Source organism: Endocarpon pusillum (genome assembly GCF_000464535.1).
Source record: "Endocarpon pusillum Z07020 unplaced genomic scaffold C682903, whole genome shotgun sequence".
In the NCBI taxonomy this organism is placed as follows: domain Eukaryota; kingdom Fungi; phylum Ascomycota; class Eurotiomycetes; order Verrucariales; family Verrucariaceae; genus Endocarpon; species Endocarpon pusillum.
In genome coordinates, this window is record NW_006913468.1 from 254,595 (window position 1) to 272,464 (window position 17,870).

At 51.2% G+C, this 17,870-nt stretch overlaps 6 protein-coding genes across 6 annotated transcripts; 3 read left to right on the forward strand and 3 right to left on the reverse strand.

The window, feature by feature from the left end:
- Window positions 1-594: 594 nt before the first annotated feature.
- On the reverse strand, window positions 595-4,909 carry EPUS_02664 (uncharacterized protein; the record flags this gene model as incomplete). The annotated part of the gene is made up of 3 exons (XM_007787587.1): window positions 595-1,212; window positions 1,276-4,597; window positions 4,863-4,909. The coding sequence occupies 3 exons, from the start codon at window positions 4,907-4,909 to the stop codon at window positions 595-597; spliced, it is 3,987 nt and encodes a 1,328-aa protein (XP_007785777.1).
- A 97-nt stretch (window positions 4,910-5,006) lies between these two features.
- Window positions 5,007-6,953, forward strand: EPUS_02665 (glutamine--tRNA ligase; the record flags this gene model as incomplete). Its single annotated transcript, XM_007787588.1, has 1 exon — window positions 5,007-6,953. One exon carries the CDS (start codon window positions 5,007-5,009, stop codon window positions 6,951-6,953), a length of 1,947 nt encoding a protein of 648 aa, XP_007785778.1.
- Window positions 6,954-7,352: 399 nt separating this feature from the next.
- Window positions 7,353-9,499, forward strand: EPUS_02666 (uncharacterized protein; the record flags this gene model as incomplete). The annotated part of the gene is made up of 4 exons (XM_007787589.1): window positions 7,353-7,628; window positions 7,676-7,698; window positions 7,754-8,631; window positions 8,682-9,499. The coding sequence occupies 4 exons, from the start codon at window positions 7,353-7,355 to the stop codon at window positions 9,497-9,499; spliced, it is 1,995 nt and encodes a 664-aa protein (XP_007785779.1).
- Window positions 9,500-9,684: 185 nt separating this feature from the next.
- Window positions 9,685-10,740, reverse strand: EPUS_02667 (uncharacterized protein; the record flags this gene model as incomplete). Its single annotated transcript, XM_007787590.1, has 1 exon — window positions 9,685-10,740. One exon carries the CDS (start codon window positions 10,738-10,740, stop codon window positions 9,685-9,687), a length of 1,056 nt encoding a protein of 351 aa, XP_007785780.1.
- Window positions 10,741-10,984: 244 nt separating this feature from the next.
- EPUS_02668 (uncharacterized protein) lies at window positions 10,985-12,884 on the forward strand (the record flags this gene model as incomplete). Its single annotated transcript, XM_007787591.1, has 2 exons — window positions 10,985-11,039; window positions 11,089-12,884. 2 exons carry the CDS (start codon window positions 10,985-10,987, stop codon window positions 12,882-12,884), a joined length of 1,851 nt encoding a protein of 616 aa, XP_007785781.1.
- Window positions 12,885-13,998: 1,114 nt separating this feature from the next.
- Window positions 13,999-17,467, reverse strand: EPUS_02669 (uncharacterized protein; the record flags this gene model as incomplete). Its single annotated transcript, XM_007787592.1, has 6 exons — window positions 13,999-14,876; window positions 15,529-15,689; window positions 16,773-16,853; window positions 16,929-17,156; window positions 17,213-17,353; window positions 17,427-17,467. 6 exons carry the CDS (start codon window positions 17,465-17,467, stop codon window positions 13,999-14,001), a joined length of 1,530 nt encoding a protein of 509 aa, XP_007785782.1.
- Between the last annotated feature and the right edge of the window lie 403 nt (window positions 17,468-17,870).

The following is a 17,870-nucleotide window of genomic DNA, read 5'->3' on the forward strand; positions in this document are numbered from 1 at the left end:
TGGTGGTGGTGGTGGTGGTTAGGATAGCAAAGCAACCCCATTTTTCTGAATTTCCCGTCGTAGCCTCTTTTCCTAAATGCCCTCTGTCACTTGTACTCGTTCTCGATGGGAACTAACCCGTGTGTCCCCTTTTCAACTTCCCCAATCCAGCTTTGCATTCGTCCCACGTCCCTGGCTTCGATCGCTCCCGTCTTTCTTTCTCTCTCGCGCGCGTGCTCTTTTTCCCAGCCTCGTACAGCCAGCCCTTGCTTCGTCTCGAGTCCATATTCCCCCTCTTGTGCTGCGGAAATCTCAGAACCAGCATCGAAACGCTTCCGACACTGGTATCGGCCAGCACAACCATTCGGTCTCACTTCTTTTGCCTGTCATACAGTTCTACATCTGACCGGGAATCAGCTGGCCGACCGGGCAGAGATGCCAGGTTGGAAATACCGAAAGATTGGAAGCAAGCGTCAGAACAGGTCAATTGACCAAGCCATCACAACCAGAAGGGCCATAACTTCAATGACAAGAGAGCACGATCTTTATTGTCAGAACCACGACGGCCTCATTCGGTCTATCAGAAATCTCTAGCAGAACACTCCATCTCCACATTCAAGCCACCCCATTAGCCTTCTCCACGTTCTCCGCCCTCTCCATCTCTAACCGGGCCGCCTCCTCCCTCTTCCTCCTCTCCTCCCTCTCCACCTGATCCGGCCTCCGAACCGCAATCTCCTTGGGTCTATAATCACTAAAGAGCTGCTTGAGCACCCTCTCCACAACCCAACACCCACAGTAGTCCACCACCATGGTCGCCGTCATCACGAACTTAAACTCCGAACTGAACGGCACCAGCCTGAGCTTCGTGTTCAGCTCGGGGATAAACTCCGTGCTCGCACTGAACGCCACGAACGAGCACGCAATCAGTCCCCAGTACATGCCGCGGTTCTCGCGGATGGATTCGCGGAAGGGCCGGCCTTGGTAGTTGATGGCGAAGGTGGAAACTTGCTGGATCAGTTGGAGGAGGTACACGGCCGAGTTCAAGAGGGAGGGCTCGAACTCGCCCTCCAGGTCGACTTCCGAGGTTAGCGCTTCGGGAGTCACGCTGTAGACGTAGTTGGACAGGGAGATCAGGGTGGCGATGTGGATGGCGAATTGGCCGAGGATGGAGCCGATGATGTAGGGGTTGAAGATGTTGGGTTGGGGCCGCTCTTTGGAGAGACCTTCAACGGACTGGATAGGAATAATTCAGTTAGCTTCACTGTTGGTCGGGATGGTGAGAGAGATCCTTCCTACCTTGGCTCGAGAAATGGAAAGGAAGCAGACAGACATCAACATGCCGCTGATGGTGACTTGGCCATCTCCAAACTTGATGCCGGAGAGGTAGATGACAGAAAGGCTGTATGCGCTGATCAGGCAGTTCAATGCCAGGATTTTGTACATTTGAATGGTGGCGACAAGGGTACATCGACCTTGTCGGATGATGTTGGGAATGGCGACGACATTGGCTAGCTTGCTCGTGAAGGGCGCAGCCACAGAAGCATCACCCAGTTTGATTGTTGGCGGCTCGTTATCATCTAGCTCCTGCTCCATCATCTTCGATGTGAACATGTCAGCCACTCCTGCAGCCTTTTCTCGAGCTTTCTGTTCTCGCTGCTGTTGTGGGGTCAGATTCTGCTGGAGGGCTTGAGCTCCTGGTGAGACCACGGTGTCGATGCTGCCATTTTGCTTCTCATCGGCTTCAGGCTTAGCGGCAATTGCTGCGGCACCACCTTTCTTTTCTGCCTCTCGCGCCATTGCCTTCTGATAATTGGGGTTGGTTGGCCCCGGTGGATAGAGGTGAGCAATATGGATCGGCACAGGAGGCGCAGGTTGATTGAAGCGCTTCATCACCGAGACCTGCTTCTCGTAAATCTCCTTCATTTTGGTGGTCCGGAAGTGCTCAGCGATCCTATTAAGGTCGTCTTGCGAACCATTAAGGAGTGCTACTCCAACATGTGCTTGTTTCAGTGCTCCCACATCATTTGTGCCGTCACCACACATCAAGGTCGTGTAGCCTGCATCTTTCAACCCAAGCAATATCTCTTCTTTTTGCTTGGGCGATACCCTGGCGTAGACCCATGTATGACGCAGAAGAGAAGCTAATGCTCGTTGGTCCTTGAACTTGGCCAGAGCATACCCAGTAACACAGATGTCGTTCTTTGCAAGGATTTGTGCGTCCAGATCCTGCGAGGGGTCGACCGGTACGTTCATCTTGTCGTCGATGCTTCGCCAAACCAACCGAGTGCCGGATTGATCATTCTCTGGCGCGTCGAGGATCAAGACGTCACGGTCGACAATTTCAACCTGACGAGCCACATGGACAGCGGTCAGAGGGTTGTCACCGGTGATCATGACCACTCGATGGCAGCTCTCATTCAACATTCTTACAGCCTTGATAGCATCGTCCTTCAACGGGCATTGAAGTACAAGAAAACCTGCAAAATGAAGATCTGCTTCAGCCTCCTCTCGCTTCATATCATTAATGCGCTTTTGGCCAATCTCTGCATCTGTGGAAAGGTATTTGTAGCCGAGCGCCAGCACTCGAGCACCATTTCGGGTGAAATATTTGAATGTCTCCTCATACTTCGGTGGAGTGTCAACCAACATGGTTCGGATGGTCTCCGGTGCACCTTTCACGCCAATGATTGTGCTCTTGGACCTCTTGCCAGAAGATCTGTCGGTAGTGGCCACCGTTGCCACAGAGCTTTGTCGCTTTAGTGCCGAGGAGAATTGAAAGCGACGCTTAATCTGAACAGTGTCAGATGCCGCATAAGATGTGTATTTCGTCTTCGTGGCGGTTTGCGGTTTGCTTGTAAGCGTGTCATTGCGACCCAGTGTCCATCCAAGGGAATTGAGTGTAGCCTTCTCCATAGGATCACCTACAACTTCTCCTTCATCTAGCTTGACTAGCGCGTGGGCTGTGGCAAGAACAAGTGTAGTCTCGATGCCACAGTCTGGTACTTTGGTGATTTCGATTTGCGCGCCGTCTGGCTGCGACGCCAGACTCGTTTTGCCCAGCGACAGACCTGCAACACCATCAACAACCAGGTCTTCGCCTGTGAGAGTGCCGGTCTTATCAAAACAAGCGATGTCTACCCGGCCGGCAAAAGGGATACGAAACGGTTCGGTACAGAAGATTGCAAGCCTGCTCAAGGCGGCCAGACTGGTATTGACTGCCAGGGAAAGTTCCATCGGCAGCTCAGGTGGCACCACACTGGTAATGATGAGAACGCAGTCAAGGAGCAGCTTTGATCTCTTGCGGTCCTTCTGCACGCCTTCTTGCCAGACGTACCAGGAGGCTGCCAAGGCAAACACCAGTAAGAACAAGATGAACCATAATGCCTCAGCATTATTGGCAGAGACACGTTCTGTGGAGTAGATCATGGTTCTCACCAGGCTCCCTTGGCTCGTTTCGAAGCCAGTCTTGACAATTACTGCCATGGCGCCATTGTCGGGAGGTGGAGGCACACCTGAAGCTAACGTCGGCACAGTTTCGGGAGCATCTTCGCTAGCACTGGGATGCGTGACTTGCAGGACCTTGGTGCCGCCATAGAGGAAAGCATTCTTGTCAATTCCTTCCGGGTCGATGGCAGCGTCGCCAGGTCTCAGCTGAATGGAGTCTTTGAGAAGTGGTGTACTCTCTCCGGACAACATTGCTTCGTTGACTATTGCCGTACCCTCGACGACCAACATATCACATGCAACTCCAGAGTCCTCCTTCGTTCGGCCTACAGAGGCAAGGTCTCCAGGCAACAGCTTGTCACTTTTGATCTCAGTCCATTTCTTTGCTCGATAGACCCAAATGTCATAGGGCTTGATGCTCATACCGCGGAACTCGGTCAGGGTTCGCTGGCGTTGCCATACCACTGTGCTCTCAAATGCGACTAACATAAAGAGTGTAAACAGTGAGTAATACCAGTATTCATCCAGCAGCCAGAGACCTACGCAGAAAACCTGAAAGACGAAGAAAGGTGCCACTGCGTGTTCCTTAAATAGTTCGACAAAGCCCGGTACCGGGATGTCGAAAGTGTTATCGCCATAATGTTGGTGTACTGCTTCTACCTCTGCCGCCGTTGTCAAGCCCTGCGATTTCTGGAACGTAGCAAGCGAAGGCTTCTGGTGGGCATCCAAGGGGTACGACAAAGGGGCGAATGACTTCTTCTCGGGCGAATATATGAACCGTCTCTTCTGGAACAGAAAGCTTATCCTCAATCGATCTCTCTCTTTCTCGCGGTCTATGCGGCAAATGGCGGCAGACCCGGCATTCGTAATAGGGGTCACCTTAATTAATTCCGCATCATCCACTGAGGTTGCCTTGCGCGTCGTAAACGCAGCATTCAGATTGACGTTCCATTTGGTCATCAGCCAGACAAGTGCCTGTAGGGTAAGAATGGACCCCACCCAGACAAAAGTCCATTCCTGTCCATTAATGTATGTTGCATAGCGGGTTGGCGACAGGTAAATGGCAAGAAACGCCGGCCAGAGAAACGTGAAGGGCCACACGTAGAGATGGAATGTAAGCGGCAAAGCTGTGTGGAGAGTCGCAGACTGTATCTGGGGATTGTCTACTAATGGCCTACAGTCAAGTATTAGTTACATGCTCCGAAAGTCTGGAAACCCTTACATTGCGCTGGTATTACAACGAGTCAACTGGAAATGCTGATGGCAGAACTCAAAGCTCACAAGTGTCACCAAAGACCTTGCGACACTTTCTTATAAAAGATCTTGGGGTGATCTGGAAGACAAGTAGCAACAAACTTGGTGTGTGTCCGCGGCGAATCTTTTGGGGGCTACTCCGTGCCTACTAGAGTAATTTAGTTACACGAACTCTGATTACGTACTTGGTCTGATCCGCAATTAACCGCGAGTGATCTAGCCGCTGAGGCATCAAGATTTGGCTTCGATCCCTTTCTGTGGCGCGATAGCCGCGGATAAGCATAGAAGCCGCTGCTCTGAATCACATCGACTAGGTACATCTCACCAACATGGCGACTGAGGACGAGGGCAAGAAAAGCTTACCGGAGCGCGTAAAGGACAAGATGGAGAGTGCTGTGACTGATCGGACGGTGAAAAAGCAAAAAGCACCCAAGCAACCCAAACCGCCAAAAGAACCCAAAAATGTCAAGCCTCCAACTACCAAGCCAGCAAAAGCGCCAACGACTTCTACAGAGCCATTAGATCCGGATGCCATGTTTAAAGAAGGATGGCTCAAAGGTGTCTATGCCGAAAGACCCGCAGAGCATGTCTTTACTCGTTTTCCACCAGAGCCAAATGGCTATCTACATATCGGTCATAGTAAGGCTATCACGGTGAACTTTGGATTTGCTCGCTACCACGGAGGGGATTGCTATCTACGCTTTGATGACACGAACCCTGAAGCAGAGGACGAAAAGTTTTTTGTTGCTATTCAGGAAATGGTTGCATGGCTGGGCTTCAAGCCGTACAAGATCACTTACTCAAGCGACAACTTTGACAGACTCTATGAGCTCGCAGAAAGGCTCATCGAGTACGATGGTGCCTATGTCTGTCATTGCACCGACGAAGAGATAAAATTGCAGAGAGGTGGGCCCAATCATGGACCTCGCTTTGCTTGTGCGCATCGAGAGCGTCCCACAGAGGAGTCGCTGGCCGAGTTCCGAGCCATGAGAGATGGCAAGTACAAACCCCGCGAAGCTTTTCTGCGCATGAAGCAGAACATAGAAGATGGTAACCCGCAGATGTGGGATCTTGCCGCATATCGAGTACTCGATGCACCGCATCACCGCACGGGAGTGAAATGGAGGATCTATCCGACCTATGATTTCACTCACTGTTTATGTGATAGCTTCGAGGGCATTACCCACTCATTATGCACTACTGAGTTCCTCCAGTCACGAGTGTCATACGAATGGCTGTGCGATGCCGTTAAGGTCTACAAACCCATGCAGCGTGAATATGGCCGCCTGAATGTCACTGGCACTGTCATGTCCAAGCGAAAAATTGCAAAGCTTGTGGAACTTGGTGTCGTTCGAGGCTGGGACGATCCTCGATTGTACACGCTTGTTGCGCTGCGACGTCGAGGAATCCCTCCGGGCGCGATCCTTTCCTTTATAAACGAGCTCGGCGTCTCCACAGCACTTACCAATATTCAGATCGTCAGATTCGAGCAGTCAGTCAGAAAGTATCTGGAGCTCACAGTCCCTCGACTCATGCTCGTGCTGGATCCAGTGCCGGTCGTCATCGACAATCTGCCCGATGACTATGTGGAGGAAGTAGAACTGCCCTTTGCACCAAAAGATCCAGCAATGGGCAGTCATATGGTCCCTTTCACTAAGACAGTTTACATTGATCGAAGTGACTTCCGTGAGGTGGAAAGCAAAGACTTCTTCCGAATGGCTCCTGGGAAGTCAGTTGGCTTGTTGAAAGTACCCTACCCTGTGAAGGCAACGTCATTCAAGAAGGACGAAACCTCTGGCCGTGTTACCGAAATACATGCAGAGTACGAAAAGCCCCCTGAAGGAGAATCTTTCAAGAAGCCGAAAACATACATACAATGGGTGGGTAAGTCACAGCAGCATGGCTCGCCAGTCGTGGCCGAGGCACGAATGTTCAATCCTCTCTTCAAATCAGAGAATCCAGATGCTGCAGGCGGTGGTTATCTCAACGATATCAGAGATGACAGTGAAGAGATCTACCCGACTGCCATGATCGAAACAGGTCTTACAGAAATTAGGCGGAGAGCGCCCTGGCCAGAAGAGGCTGGTGAGCAGCACATGGAAAAGGGCGAATTGACAAGCGAGCACGGTAAGGATTCAAGGGTGCCAGGACTTGAGACGGTCAGATTTCAGGGTCTGAGGGTGGCTTACTTTTGCTTGGACAAGGACACCACTACTGACAAAGTTGTACTCAATCGAATTGTCAGTCTGAAAGAAGATGCTGGGAAAGCTGCATAGTCAGCAAGGTGCTGCTGGAAAGACCACGTCTCAAACAGGAGTTGGTGTCACTATCCGGCATTGCACTATGAGTGCTACTTCTGCAACCGGCAGTTTCAGTGAATAGTAAGTACAAATACATATTAGCTTTGATAGGTAAACGTTGTTGGAGATAGGGCTTCGTGAAGGATAGTACCTGCCACCGTTAAGCCCCCGCCCGGAGGCAACGGAACTGATTAGTCAATCCAGAGGCAACTTGTAAGGCTGAGGCAGAGAGTGCTGGTTTGGACCCCCGGACGGGAGGACCAGAGGACTTTCGGACCCTGCCGCAGTTGCATTTCACCCCTCCATCCATCTTGGTGGATCTTCGAGTACCAACCGCCAGCGCCATCTTCATGGGTGCCTCTGTGATTCAAGATCATGTCAAGAAGGACTCTTGGAGGCGGTAGAGTACTTGGTAGTGGTAGTTCGTTGTCTCCAGCCACTCAGTCGCCTCAAAATCGTAAATCTAATTCCCATCTGCTATCACCCTCACCTAGCAACCTCTCTCTTAATTCAGGCCTCTCAACACCTCCCTCATCTGACGGTCTAGACCTAGCCTCGAGGATATCCATCGATAATGGGGATACATCAGCGGCCAGTGTCGCTACCTCGGCGAGTTCCAGGCTCGCCTGCCCGATCTGCAATGAAGAGATGGTGAGCCGGATCCTCTTAGAGTGCTGCTTCCTCTAACATCTTCATAGGTTACATTGCTTCAACTGAACCGGTGAGACAAGATGCACAGCACAGCACATCATGCAGACGCTTACCTCTTCGTTTAGACACCTTGATGATGCACATAGGAACCTCGAAGATCAGCGCCAGGATGAGGTCAAAGACTGGTTCAAGACGCAGATGATCAAAGCCAAGCGTTTTCAACCACTTGCTGTTCTCAATCAGAAGTTGAAAGGTCTTGATGTCTTTGAAGCGAACGATGAACACCAGCCTCAGTCAAGCGCTCGCCGCGGAAGCGACCCAAACATTACACCTACGCCTTCACCTCGACCACCACCACCGCCAGATCCCGATGAAGTTGTATCAAAGGAACATTGGCAAAAGCGTGGGCCCTTCGACTCATGTTCGGAGCCAATGTGCGGGAAGAGACTTACAACTCCCAATGGAAGCGTCAATTGCCGGCATTGTGGGAAGCTCTTCTGCGATGAGCACACCATGTACCAGATGAAGCTTTCGAGATCAGCGCAGCATGAGCCGGTCAGAGGTATCTGGTGTCGGGTATGCGAGACATGCTACAAGTCTAGGAACGGCTACAACGATAAGACTGGGTTCGAAAGGGATCACATGTCGGAATTTAGAAGATTGCGGCAGCAGACTGTTGACAGGAATTATCTCGAAGTCTCACGTCTTGAAAAGCGGCTGACTCGGCTGACCCAATTGCTTGCCAATCCGCCAACAGAGATACCTCAACAGATACCCAACAAACGCTGGTCTTTATCTTGGAGCCAGATCGACCCTGTGAAAGCGCTCGAGCAATCTGTTGTAACCTGGCAAGAAGATGGTAGCGTCCCTCGTTGTCCTTACTGCCAACAAGACTTCACGACCTACACATTCCGACGACACCACTGCCGAACTTGCGGCAAAGTCGTCTGTGGTGACCCAACGACAGGATGCTCGTTGACGATTGGCTTGAATGTGGAGACCAGTACGTCAATTCTGTAACTGTTCTATGCTTATCCGCTGATATTGTTCTAGCTAATCCCGCAACAGAGAAACCGGAAGGGCAGGTGCCGATCGACGTCCGACTTTGCAAAGATTGCAACACCTCACTCTTCTTCAAGCAAGACTTTGCGGCTGAGGTAACGCAAAAGCCACCTTCTGTACGGGCCTACGACAACCTCGTGCAGTTCGAAAGAGGCATACGTATGCTCCTACCTAGGTTCCAGAAGCTTCTCGCGACCCTACAAGATCCTGACACGCCACCAACGTCCGCTCAAGTCACCGAAGCTGCCAAAGTACGTAAGCGACTCATGGATTCATTTACCCAATACGACATAGCAGCCCGACGCATTCGAGATCTTCCCACGGACAATCCTACTCAACAGAAACTGCAGAAGGCTATCTATCAACAAGCAAGCAATTTTCTCCACCTACACATGCTACCGCTCAAAACGCTCCCAAAGATTCTGAAACATGCCACCCCTCATGGAAGCAAGTCCAGCCTGCAATTGTCGAATGGCCGACCTCCCTCTGCACTCGCATCCATTAAACACAATGATCTCGATCATTTCAGCCAGATCTCCTCAGAACAATCATCACAGATTTCCGCATTAGAAGCAGAGGAGAAGCAGCTGAGGGAACGCCTAATAGTGCTGGAGGAGCAAAAGTTCTTCGTGCAAGAGATGGTGGCGGATGCGAACAAGAGGAGAAAATTTGATGAGGTTGCGGCGCTGGCCGGCAATGTGGAGGAGATCAGCAAGGAGATAGATGGGGTGCAGAATATGCTTGCTGGATTGGACTTCGAGGGCGCGTACACCGGGCTGGCAAGCCCAAGACCGAAGCCCCTTTCGTGAGATTAGATTCATCTCCCCAAACGGCGTCCGACCGTTCCCAGGCAGGAGCGACAAGGGAATTATTTGGTTGCACTCTGATCAAGCACTACATGGCGCTCCCTCTTCGGCTGATGCAGACATAGGGACCCCGCCGGTGGTTTTTCTGGCTTATCAGTCTAGACAGCTCGAAATTTCTGTTTTTGCTCTCATCCTGGCGCCTTAACAGCTTCCGCTAGCAAGGACGACAGTACCATTGCGTTCGCCTCACGAACCACACTACCAAGGTTCTCGACCTCTGCTGCGCTGTAGGCCCTCTCAACAATCTTGAATCGTCCATCTCCACTTAGCGCGAATGCATGGCAAACGAACTTGGTTATGCAAATGCGTGGCTCAACTTCTTCGGTCTGTCTATCCTCGTTGGCAGGTAAAGGCAGGTGCATGCCTGTATGGTGCTCCAGATGCACCGCCAGTGCCTGCATAAAAGAGATTTTGCTGGACATAGATGCTTCAATGAGATTGCAGACTGTATCAGCAGGGATTTCTACATCGATGGTGCGCAAGTGCGGCGAGATGGGCGCGCTAAATGAGATAGTTATTTTGATGTCCTTCAGAGAATCTTTCAAGAATACACTTCTGCGTGCAATAGACACGGACATGGTGTGACGGTACAGCATTTTGATGTAGGATTCGGATGTGCTTTGCAGAAGGGACTGCGGGAGCTTGAGGGGTGAGATGCGAATGTCAAAGGTATCGAGAAGGAAGGTGAAGAGTCTTTTGCTCAGAGGAACAGGAGTCTTCGTTAGAAGAAGAGGAAGCATCACTGTCGGCTGGTGGAATGCGGTTGTATCTGGAGGCTGAGATGGTGTGGGGCCGTATAGGATCATCTTGTACGTTGCCGTATCATAGGTAAGATTTATCAGGATTCCGCTGCCCGACTCCTCTGCAATCCGTACTCCTTCATTGTCGAGCAAAATTGCACCCTCTTCCCTGTCAGAAGCCTCGAGCAAGTCCCAACTGCACTCTTGTATCGCGCCAGCTTTCTCATCGAAGGTATTGTCGGCCTCCTCGCCTGTCACATCGATGTGAAGAAAGTCCCTCAGCTGTTTTGCGCGGTTGGCCCGATTGCGAGAACTGGAGAGCAGCGAGTAGGGTCTGTTGGAGAGACTTGGCCACTGGAGGCGATAGAGGGTCCACGAGACGTCATAGAGGCAGAGAAAGTCATGTCCTTGTAGTGGAGAGCTTTGCGCTACGTCTCTCGCCATGGTGCGTTGTCTTTTCTTTTCCAAGACCTGGCGAAATGGCGGGGACGCCCAAAACTGAAGTACACAAAGCGCGCCGAGCGCGTCAAATGCGGGGTGCGGAGTGCCGGCATGGGTGGTGCTTGCCAACTTTCGAGCAGCTTGGTAGCCCAGTTTTTCCAATGGAAGGGGGGAATTGATTTTTCTTCCACCTTTGGACGGCTTCCTCTCTTGCAGCCAGTCAGGTAAGATGGGGCGTTGGTCTAAGATGTTCAATGGTGTTAGCAGCGATAGACACTCACACAGGGATGAGCTGAGCAGACGTATGCTTCAGAGAAGTGTGCTACGTTTCGACCGCTGATATTTTTGCAGTTCTGCCTTCCAACCGTAGCGATCTACCTCCGTCCCCGTTTCCCGCCAAAGAGGTCACAAAAGTTGCACTGCGGTTGAAATATCAGCTTGAACAAGTCATTCCTTGCGAGCTTGACGAAGCACAGATTACCCGAGCGAATAGTCCTGTCATCACCAGAAAGGTGATCAAGACTGCCCAGGAAGCTGGAGGAGAAAAGTACCAAGCATGTGTTGTCTACTGTCTACTGGTGTGCAAGAGATGGTTCAAGAGACAGGCTCTCCTAGAGCTCTGGGATGCCGAGCTCCATGAAGTGCGAGCAGTGGCCTGTGAGGTAATGGCCAAACGGATCATCGAGTCTGAAGAGGACCAGTTCTACCTTATGCAAGAAGTCCTGCTCAAGCGCTACTCCATTATGCGGGACGGAGAAGAGACGAAACCTGCCAACGTCATCGAGCGGGCTGTTGATCTTCACGCTGTATGGGTGATAGGTTCTTCCGGCTATCAGAAATGTGTCAAGTTCCTCTGGAGGGGATGGCTGCATCAGGACGATATGAACCCAGCTAATTTTGTCGAGTACAAGGAGAAGACGAGTTCGAACTACTGGGACCATCTCAATCCTGACCGCATGCGTGCGCCTGTCTACCAGAACACCGTTCAGATCTTCTTTTCCCTGCTCTACCTGGTTCTGTATACCATTGCAGTCAATACTATCAATGCCACGGGTGACCTCGATGTCGTGGAAGGCATCCTCTACGTCATGACTGCAGGCTTCATCTTTGACGAAGCGTCCAAATTCTGGAAAATCGGCCGCTATTATTTTGGCTTCTGGAATGCCTTCAACAGTACCCTCTACACCCTCCTGAGCATCTCTTTCGTCCTCCGCATTGTCGCCCTCATCCACTCCCCTGACACCCACGATGAACAACGCATCAGGTACAACCAGCTCTCTTACAACTTCTTCGCCTTCTCCGCCCCTATGTTCTGGATGCGCCTTCTCCTTTACCTTGACTCCTTCCGCTTCTTCGGTTCAATGCTTGTCATCGTCAAGGTCATGATGAAGGAATCACTCATCTTCTTCGCTCTCCTTGTCGTTGTTGTCGTTGGCTTCCTCCAGGCCTTCATCGGCCTCGACCAGGTCGACCACAACCGAGATATTACCACATTCATCATTCAGGCCATGGTCAATGCTGTTATGCAATCTCCTGATTTTGGCGGATTCGAGAATTTTCAGCATCCTTTCGGCCTTATACTCTACTATATCTTCACGTTTGTCGTGATGGTCATCCTACTCAACGTTCTCATCGCGCTCTATAACTCCGCGTATGCAGATATCACCGAAAACGCCACTGACGAGTACATGGCCCTATTTGCTCACAAGACAATGCAGTTTGTCCGAGCGCCGGATGAAAACGTCTTCATTGCGCCCTTCAATCTCATCGAGATCGTCTTCCTCATTATCCCCTTTGAATGGTGGATGGACAGACATCGCTATGAAAGACTAAATAATTACGTGATGGGTGTCATTTACTCCCCGCTGTTGGCCATCATAGCATTTATTGAAGCGCGGGAGGCAAAGACGATACGATTGAATCGCAAGCGAGGGGAGGAGGATGATGATACGGTAGAGGAATGGGAGGAATTGCAAGGGGAGGTTGACCTGGAGGGAGAAGGTTGGGGTAAGAAGGTGGAGGTGACAAGACCAAATGTGGAAGTCGAAACGGCGGTGGTGGAGGTTAGAGAGCTACAGAAGCAGGTCAAAGAATTAAAGAAAATGGTCAAGGAAATGAGTGCGGAGCCTGATGGGGGCAATCAGTGACGAGTGAACTGTACGAAATCCGGACAGATGTATTTGTGGTCGTTTGAGTGTACGTTAGCTTTGAATATTCGGCCTCGTCGGTCAACAGCGCTCCTACGTAGTCGACTGCTTGTCCATGTAACTAGTATATAGTTTCTGTGCTGGTGGTGGGGCGAATGGTGCCTCCTTTTTTTGAAATCCAACCCTTACATGATATACTGAAGAGTGGAACTTCTCAACCAGTCGCTCGGCGCAGGATGCATCCCACCCAGAGACAAGAAGCCCAACGGCGCACAACTATACGATAGTCATTCACTGTTGTTTTGAGGCTGCTGTCTGAGACATGATTTTACGAACTTCGTGGGGAGTCCTTGTAATGTAGATCGGTAATGCCTAATTGTCGCAAACCAGGGGACGAGGGGGCTATGTCTGGAGGCATCGAGGCTGTGCAAGAACGGCCTACACTTCGCCACACCATTTAATCCAAACAATCCCCCGGGATTATACTTGAGTGATCACAGAAAGAGAAAGCTAGGAGATATCGATCCATGTTGCGTGGTCTGCTGGTAATGATGTGTGCCCAAAGTGAGGCAGAGACCGCAGTAAGTCATGACCAGTAAAGGGGATCCTTTCATTGTCACCTAGCAGACATGCCAGAGACGATGAGCATACCGAGAGAGAATGTATTATTGAAGACATTGCCAGCCATATGATTGAGAAGAGAAGACAGCTTTTGCAGTCGTGTTCAAAGAAATAACCACAACCCCTCGAAAAACGACCGTCATTACAGTACTATCACCAGCCTATGCCATCTCCTACCAGGAGCATCACCACAGCTCTTCCAAGGGAAAATGCGAGACATGAAGCTGTCATGGTGGAGATTCTCCAGACAGCTTCACCCAGAGCCCTTGAATCTCAGGCCACCTACCCCTGAGTCGCAAAAGGCAACACACTGCCTTGTCTCACCGACTTCTTGACAGCCTTGGCCTCGCACAGCCACAATCATCCCACAAACATACTTAATGGAAGAAAAGACCCAGCTCATGATAAGAAGGGGAAGAGAACATTAATGATATTGCCAAAGCACACCCTGTAAGCTGGGCGGGACCAGCCGCCCGTTTCTGTCAATTCCAGCTCAATTCATTCCTGTTCTTGCTCTCGACCTGGGCCTTCTTTCTCGTCGCGGTGATGCCTGGACGGTATATACATCGCTTTGTTCAACCGGAGGCGATGATGATGGTGACGCAGGTGATGGCGCCATTGGTGCCTCGGGCATGTTGACGACTTCACCCGTGCTCTCTGCTAACACAGTTGGTCGCGGCAACAGTTGGGTCGCCCTGAATTGTACAGGAGTAATGATGCGTCGGTTGTACATCCATCTCATCAGATTGAAGTCAATCCGTATCGTCGCGAGTCTTTGACCCATGCCGCGAAAATGCTCTGTCGCCATGTGGGAGAGCATCTCATTCCACGCACGTGCCGAGTCATCACGTGGAGACTGATCAAAGACTCTCTCACAAAGGAAGCAAGTTGCAGTCTCTGGACATTGATGACCACGAAAATGCGCGAAGACGTGAGTTTTCCATACCCTGATGTCATTGAATGTTTCTTCGCAGTCGAGGATCTGCCAAGGGCAGATCAAGTCCGCATGAGGCCGGCTTGTGTCAGGCACTTGAAGCACGCCGTCGACCGATTCTAATATACGCATGCCATCCAGAGCGCTTGCCAAGTCGGTGTCAGCAGAACTGATCGATGATGCGCTCGAGTCCCCCCGGGTCAGTTGGGGAATATTGTCCGACGCCGTGGTAGAGGGGACATCGGATCGAGCATGCACTGCTATGGATGTACGCTGGCCGATACTGCGTGGATACATCGAGTCATACTTGTTGATGGCTCCACCCGATGGAAGTTCATGTGCTGCTCTGGCGAGACGAGCAATGAGATGTGGACGATCGTCTTGTCGTGCCCAGGTGTTGAGAGGAGTTTCGTACTCAACTTCAAGTCTCAACGACACTACTCACGAGTCAGCATCGCCTTCTTCTTCTGCTCGGGCATTCGTTCTCATTGCTACTTACTTTTCACGAGAGTTGCGCCAAGGGGGTGGAGGTGGTATGATCCTTATCGATACGCGGCACGATAGCGGGGTATGTTACTGACGCTCAGGTGGCTCAACCTTTAACGATCCGGGCGATCAGCGTCAATATTGGGAAGGGCAAGATGGATGATGAAAACACCAATTCACAAAGAGACCCGGCGGCAGATATCTGTAGGTTTGTCTACTTGAGCCGCATTTCCCATGTCCCATGTCCCGTGACGATCGAACTGGCGAGCGATAATGAATACCGTCAACTTGGGCCATGACTTGCGAAATCCGAGGTACCGAACTAGTCATGTCATTGCATCGCTGGCATGATATGAATGGGTCTTCCAGGAAGTGTGCGTCTGAATACAAGTTATCACCCTGGCTCCATTCACTACGCCCAGAGCTATTGGCTGCACATCATCTCCATCTCCACCTTCCTTGCCAATGGCCGCGGGAACGACCTCTCATTGTGGCTGCTTGATAATCATTCCATCGCTCTTGCAGGAATGGGCATGGGAGCACGCACTACACTTCGGGGGTCCTGCGGGCAGACTCCCGACAATGTGACAAGGAGGTAGGTACCTTGGAAGACCAACTCTGCTCCAGAGTGGCGATTCTCCAGAACACGGTCACTTTTGAGGTGTGGCGATCGAAAGCCAGGGCGTAGGGTGATCGCAAACCCCCACTCAAACCCTCCGGATGTCCTCCACCACCCGCGCATGCCACCGAAGCTACAATTGACACTAGCAATCAATTAGTTGTATCTTACGTTTCAAACTTGGCCTCGGGGCATTTCCCTAATAGGGAGATGGGGTCGTCAGCAGCTGAAGAAATTGAATCCGCTAACCCCTGTAGGGCGAAGGTGGATCGAGGAGCAATGCAATATCGGCTGGTTCGCTTTTCGAATCCACCCTGCAGCAGAAGACGCTAGCATTATCTTTTCTGGGTTTGCCCACGCTCCACAGCGTTTACGATCTGGATTGACACGAGATCATGCCAATTCAGCTGCTGTTCGTGGCCCGATGTTGGTTTGAGAGACGGACGCAGGTCGCATCTTAGATCGCCCGAATCTGGTGATTGCCGCCGAGCCTTACGGAGGCTTTCTCCGGGGCTGGAAGGGCGGGACATAGAAGCTGACGGATCTGTTTGCCCGGGAAATACTCATTATATTAATTATCCTTACAACTTGTTAGTACGTACGGATTGTAGTTAAGAGGAAATCCTTCTAAGACCGTCAACGGATACAACGTCGATATCTTTCTCCAAGCCATGCGTTAGCTCTCAGGTACGAGCCAACGGCATCCGATGCGCATGGTCAAAATCCCACACCAACCCAAACAGATGCACTACCACTGCACACATGACTGCCACGTGCATAATCTGACGGCTTTCCCCCCCCCCTCCCCGACCCCCAGATCAACCTCCTGCTCCACACACTCTCGGAAATTTTCGGGCCATACGCCAACGCCCCTGTTATATTAAACGCTAGCACCCCGTGCAAGTAATTCAAGCTGACACGATGGTTCTCTGCCTCCCATCCATGCAGGATGATACCGTGGGACACTGGGATGAGGATGGAGAAGACGAAACCGGAGAAAAACAGGGCGCGCGCGTCCCTTTTCGGTGTGGGTTGCGAAAGGTGGGGGTTAGGGCGAGGATTGAGGAGGTCAGGCCGGGGAGGGAGAGCTGGGACGTAGGAGTTTTTATGCTAGTGTTGAATTTCTTGAGTATGGGAAAATTTGGGTCGTACAGATATCCAGTACGTAATCCGTATATGCGGATTGCATTGTAAGCCGTAGTAAGTTATCGGGATCATGGCCCCCCACATGAGTAGGAGGATTCGGAGGTAGTCTAATTGAACGCCGAAGTTGGCCCCCTCTTCGCTGTGGTTCATGACGGTGTGCAATCTGCTAGAGATCAGCTTTCGTTCCTTGGTGCTGTGATCTTCGTGACACGCGTCGGAGCCTGTTAATCTAACCTACAGCGTCGAAAGCGCAAAGCAAATCGCAACCCCTGAGAAGAATGTCGCAAAGACAAAAACGTCGGCCCTGTCCGCCGTTGCATACCGCGGCGCAAGCTCCTTGTATACACCAATCGGCAACGTGAAGAACAGTAGCGAGCCAATGAGATGGAAGAAGATATTGCCGGTCTCGTTGTGGATGTATGTCCAGCTCTTCAAGCATTTTCGGTATGAGCCGTCGGCTGGTGGTCTGCAAGTCATTTAGTGAGTGAACCAATTGAGATGTGTGATGGTTGGGGTCAGTACCGGTACCCAGTCTCCATGAACTGATTCCCATCCTGCTGCCATGCCGGTATCTCCTCCCACAGAAGCAGCGCGGCGCATTCGATCTCCCTGCCGGCTTTCTGGAGGGTTTTGGCGGCATCAGTCGTGGCATCTAATAGGCGTCTATTCGTGCATTTGGCATGTGTAGCACGACAGGTGCATCGAGAGACTGCATTGATGTGCCCGGTCCAGATACTGCGCAGCGAGCCTAGCTGTTATGGCCTTCTTCTTGTCCATCTCCTCTGGCGTCGGAAGACTTGACACATACGGGTCTATGCTGCCTCAAGCTCGACTCCACATCTGTGTGAGAGAGAAGGCGATGGATCGACTTGGATGAAGCTGAAACACCATCTCCGCATGCCCAGGCTCACTGACGGGCCTGGCTAGGACGGCTGATTGATGGGCCCACCAGGGGGTGCAGGAATTCATTTTACCACAATTTGCGCCGACATTTAGCCGAATCGAGTCAACACATCAAGTACCTATTTCCTACACAAGTTTACTCGATCAATTCAGCAACATGAGTCCTCCTGTTAATTCTGAATAAGACTCTACGGTACAGAAAACCTATAAGGATAAGAATACTTAATTTTATTCAGTAACTTTGTACATAAGGTGGTATGACCTATTTCGGCTAAAT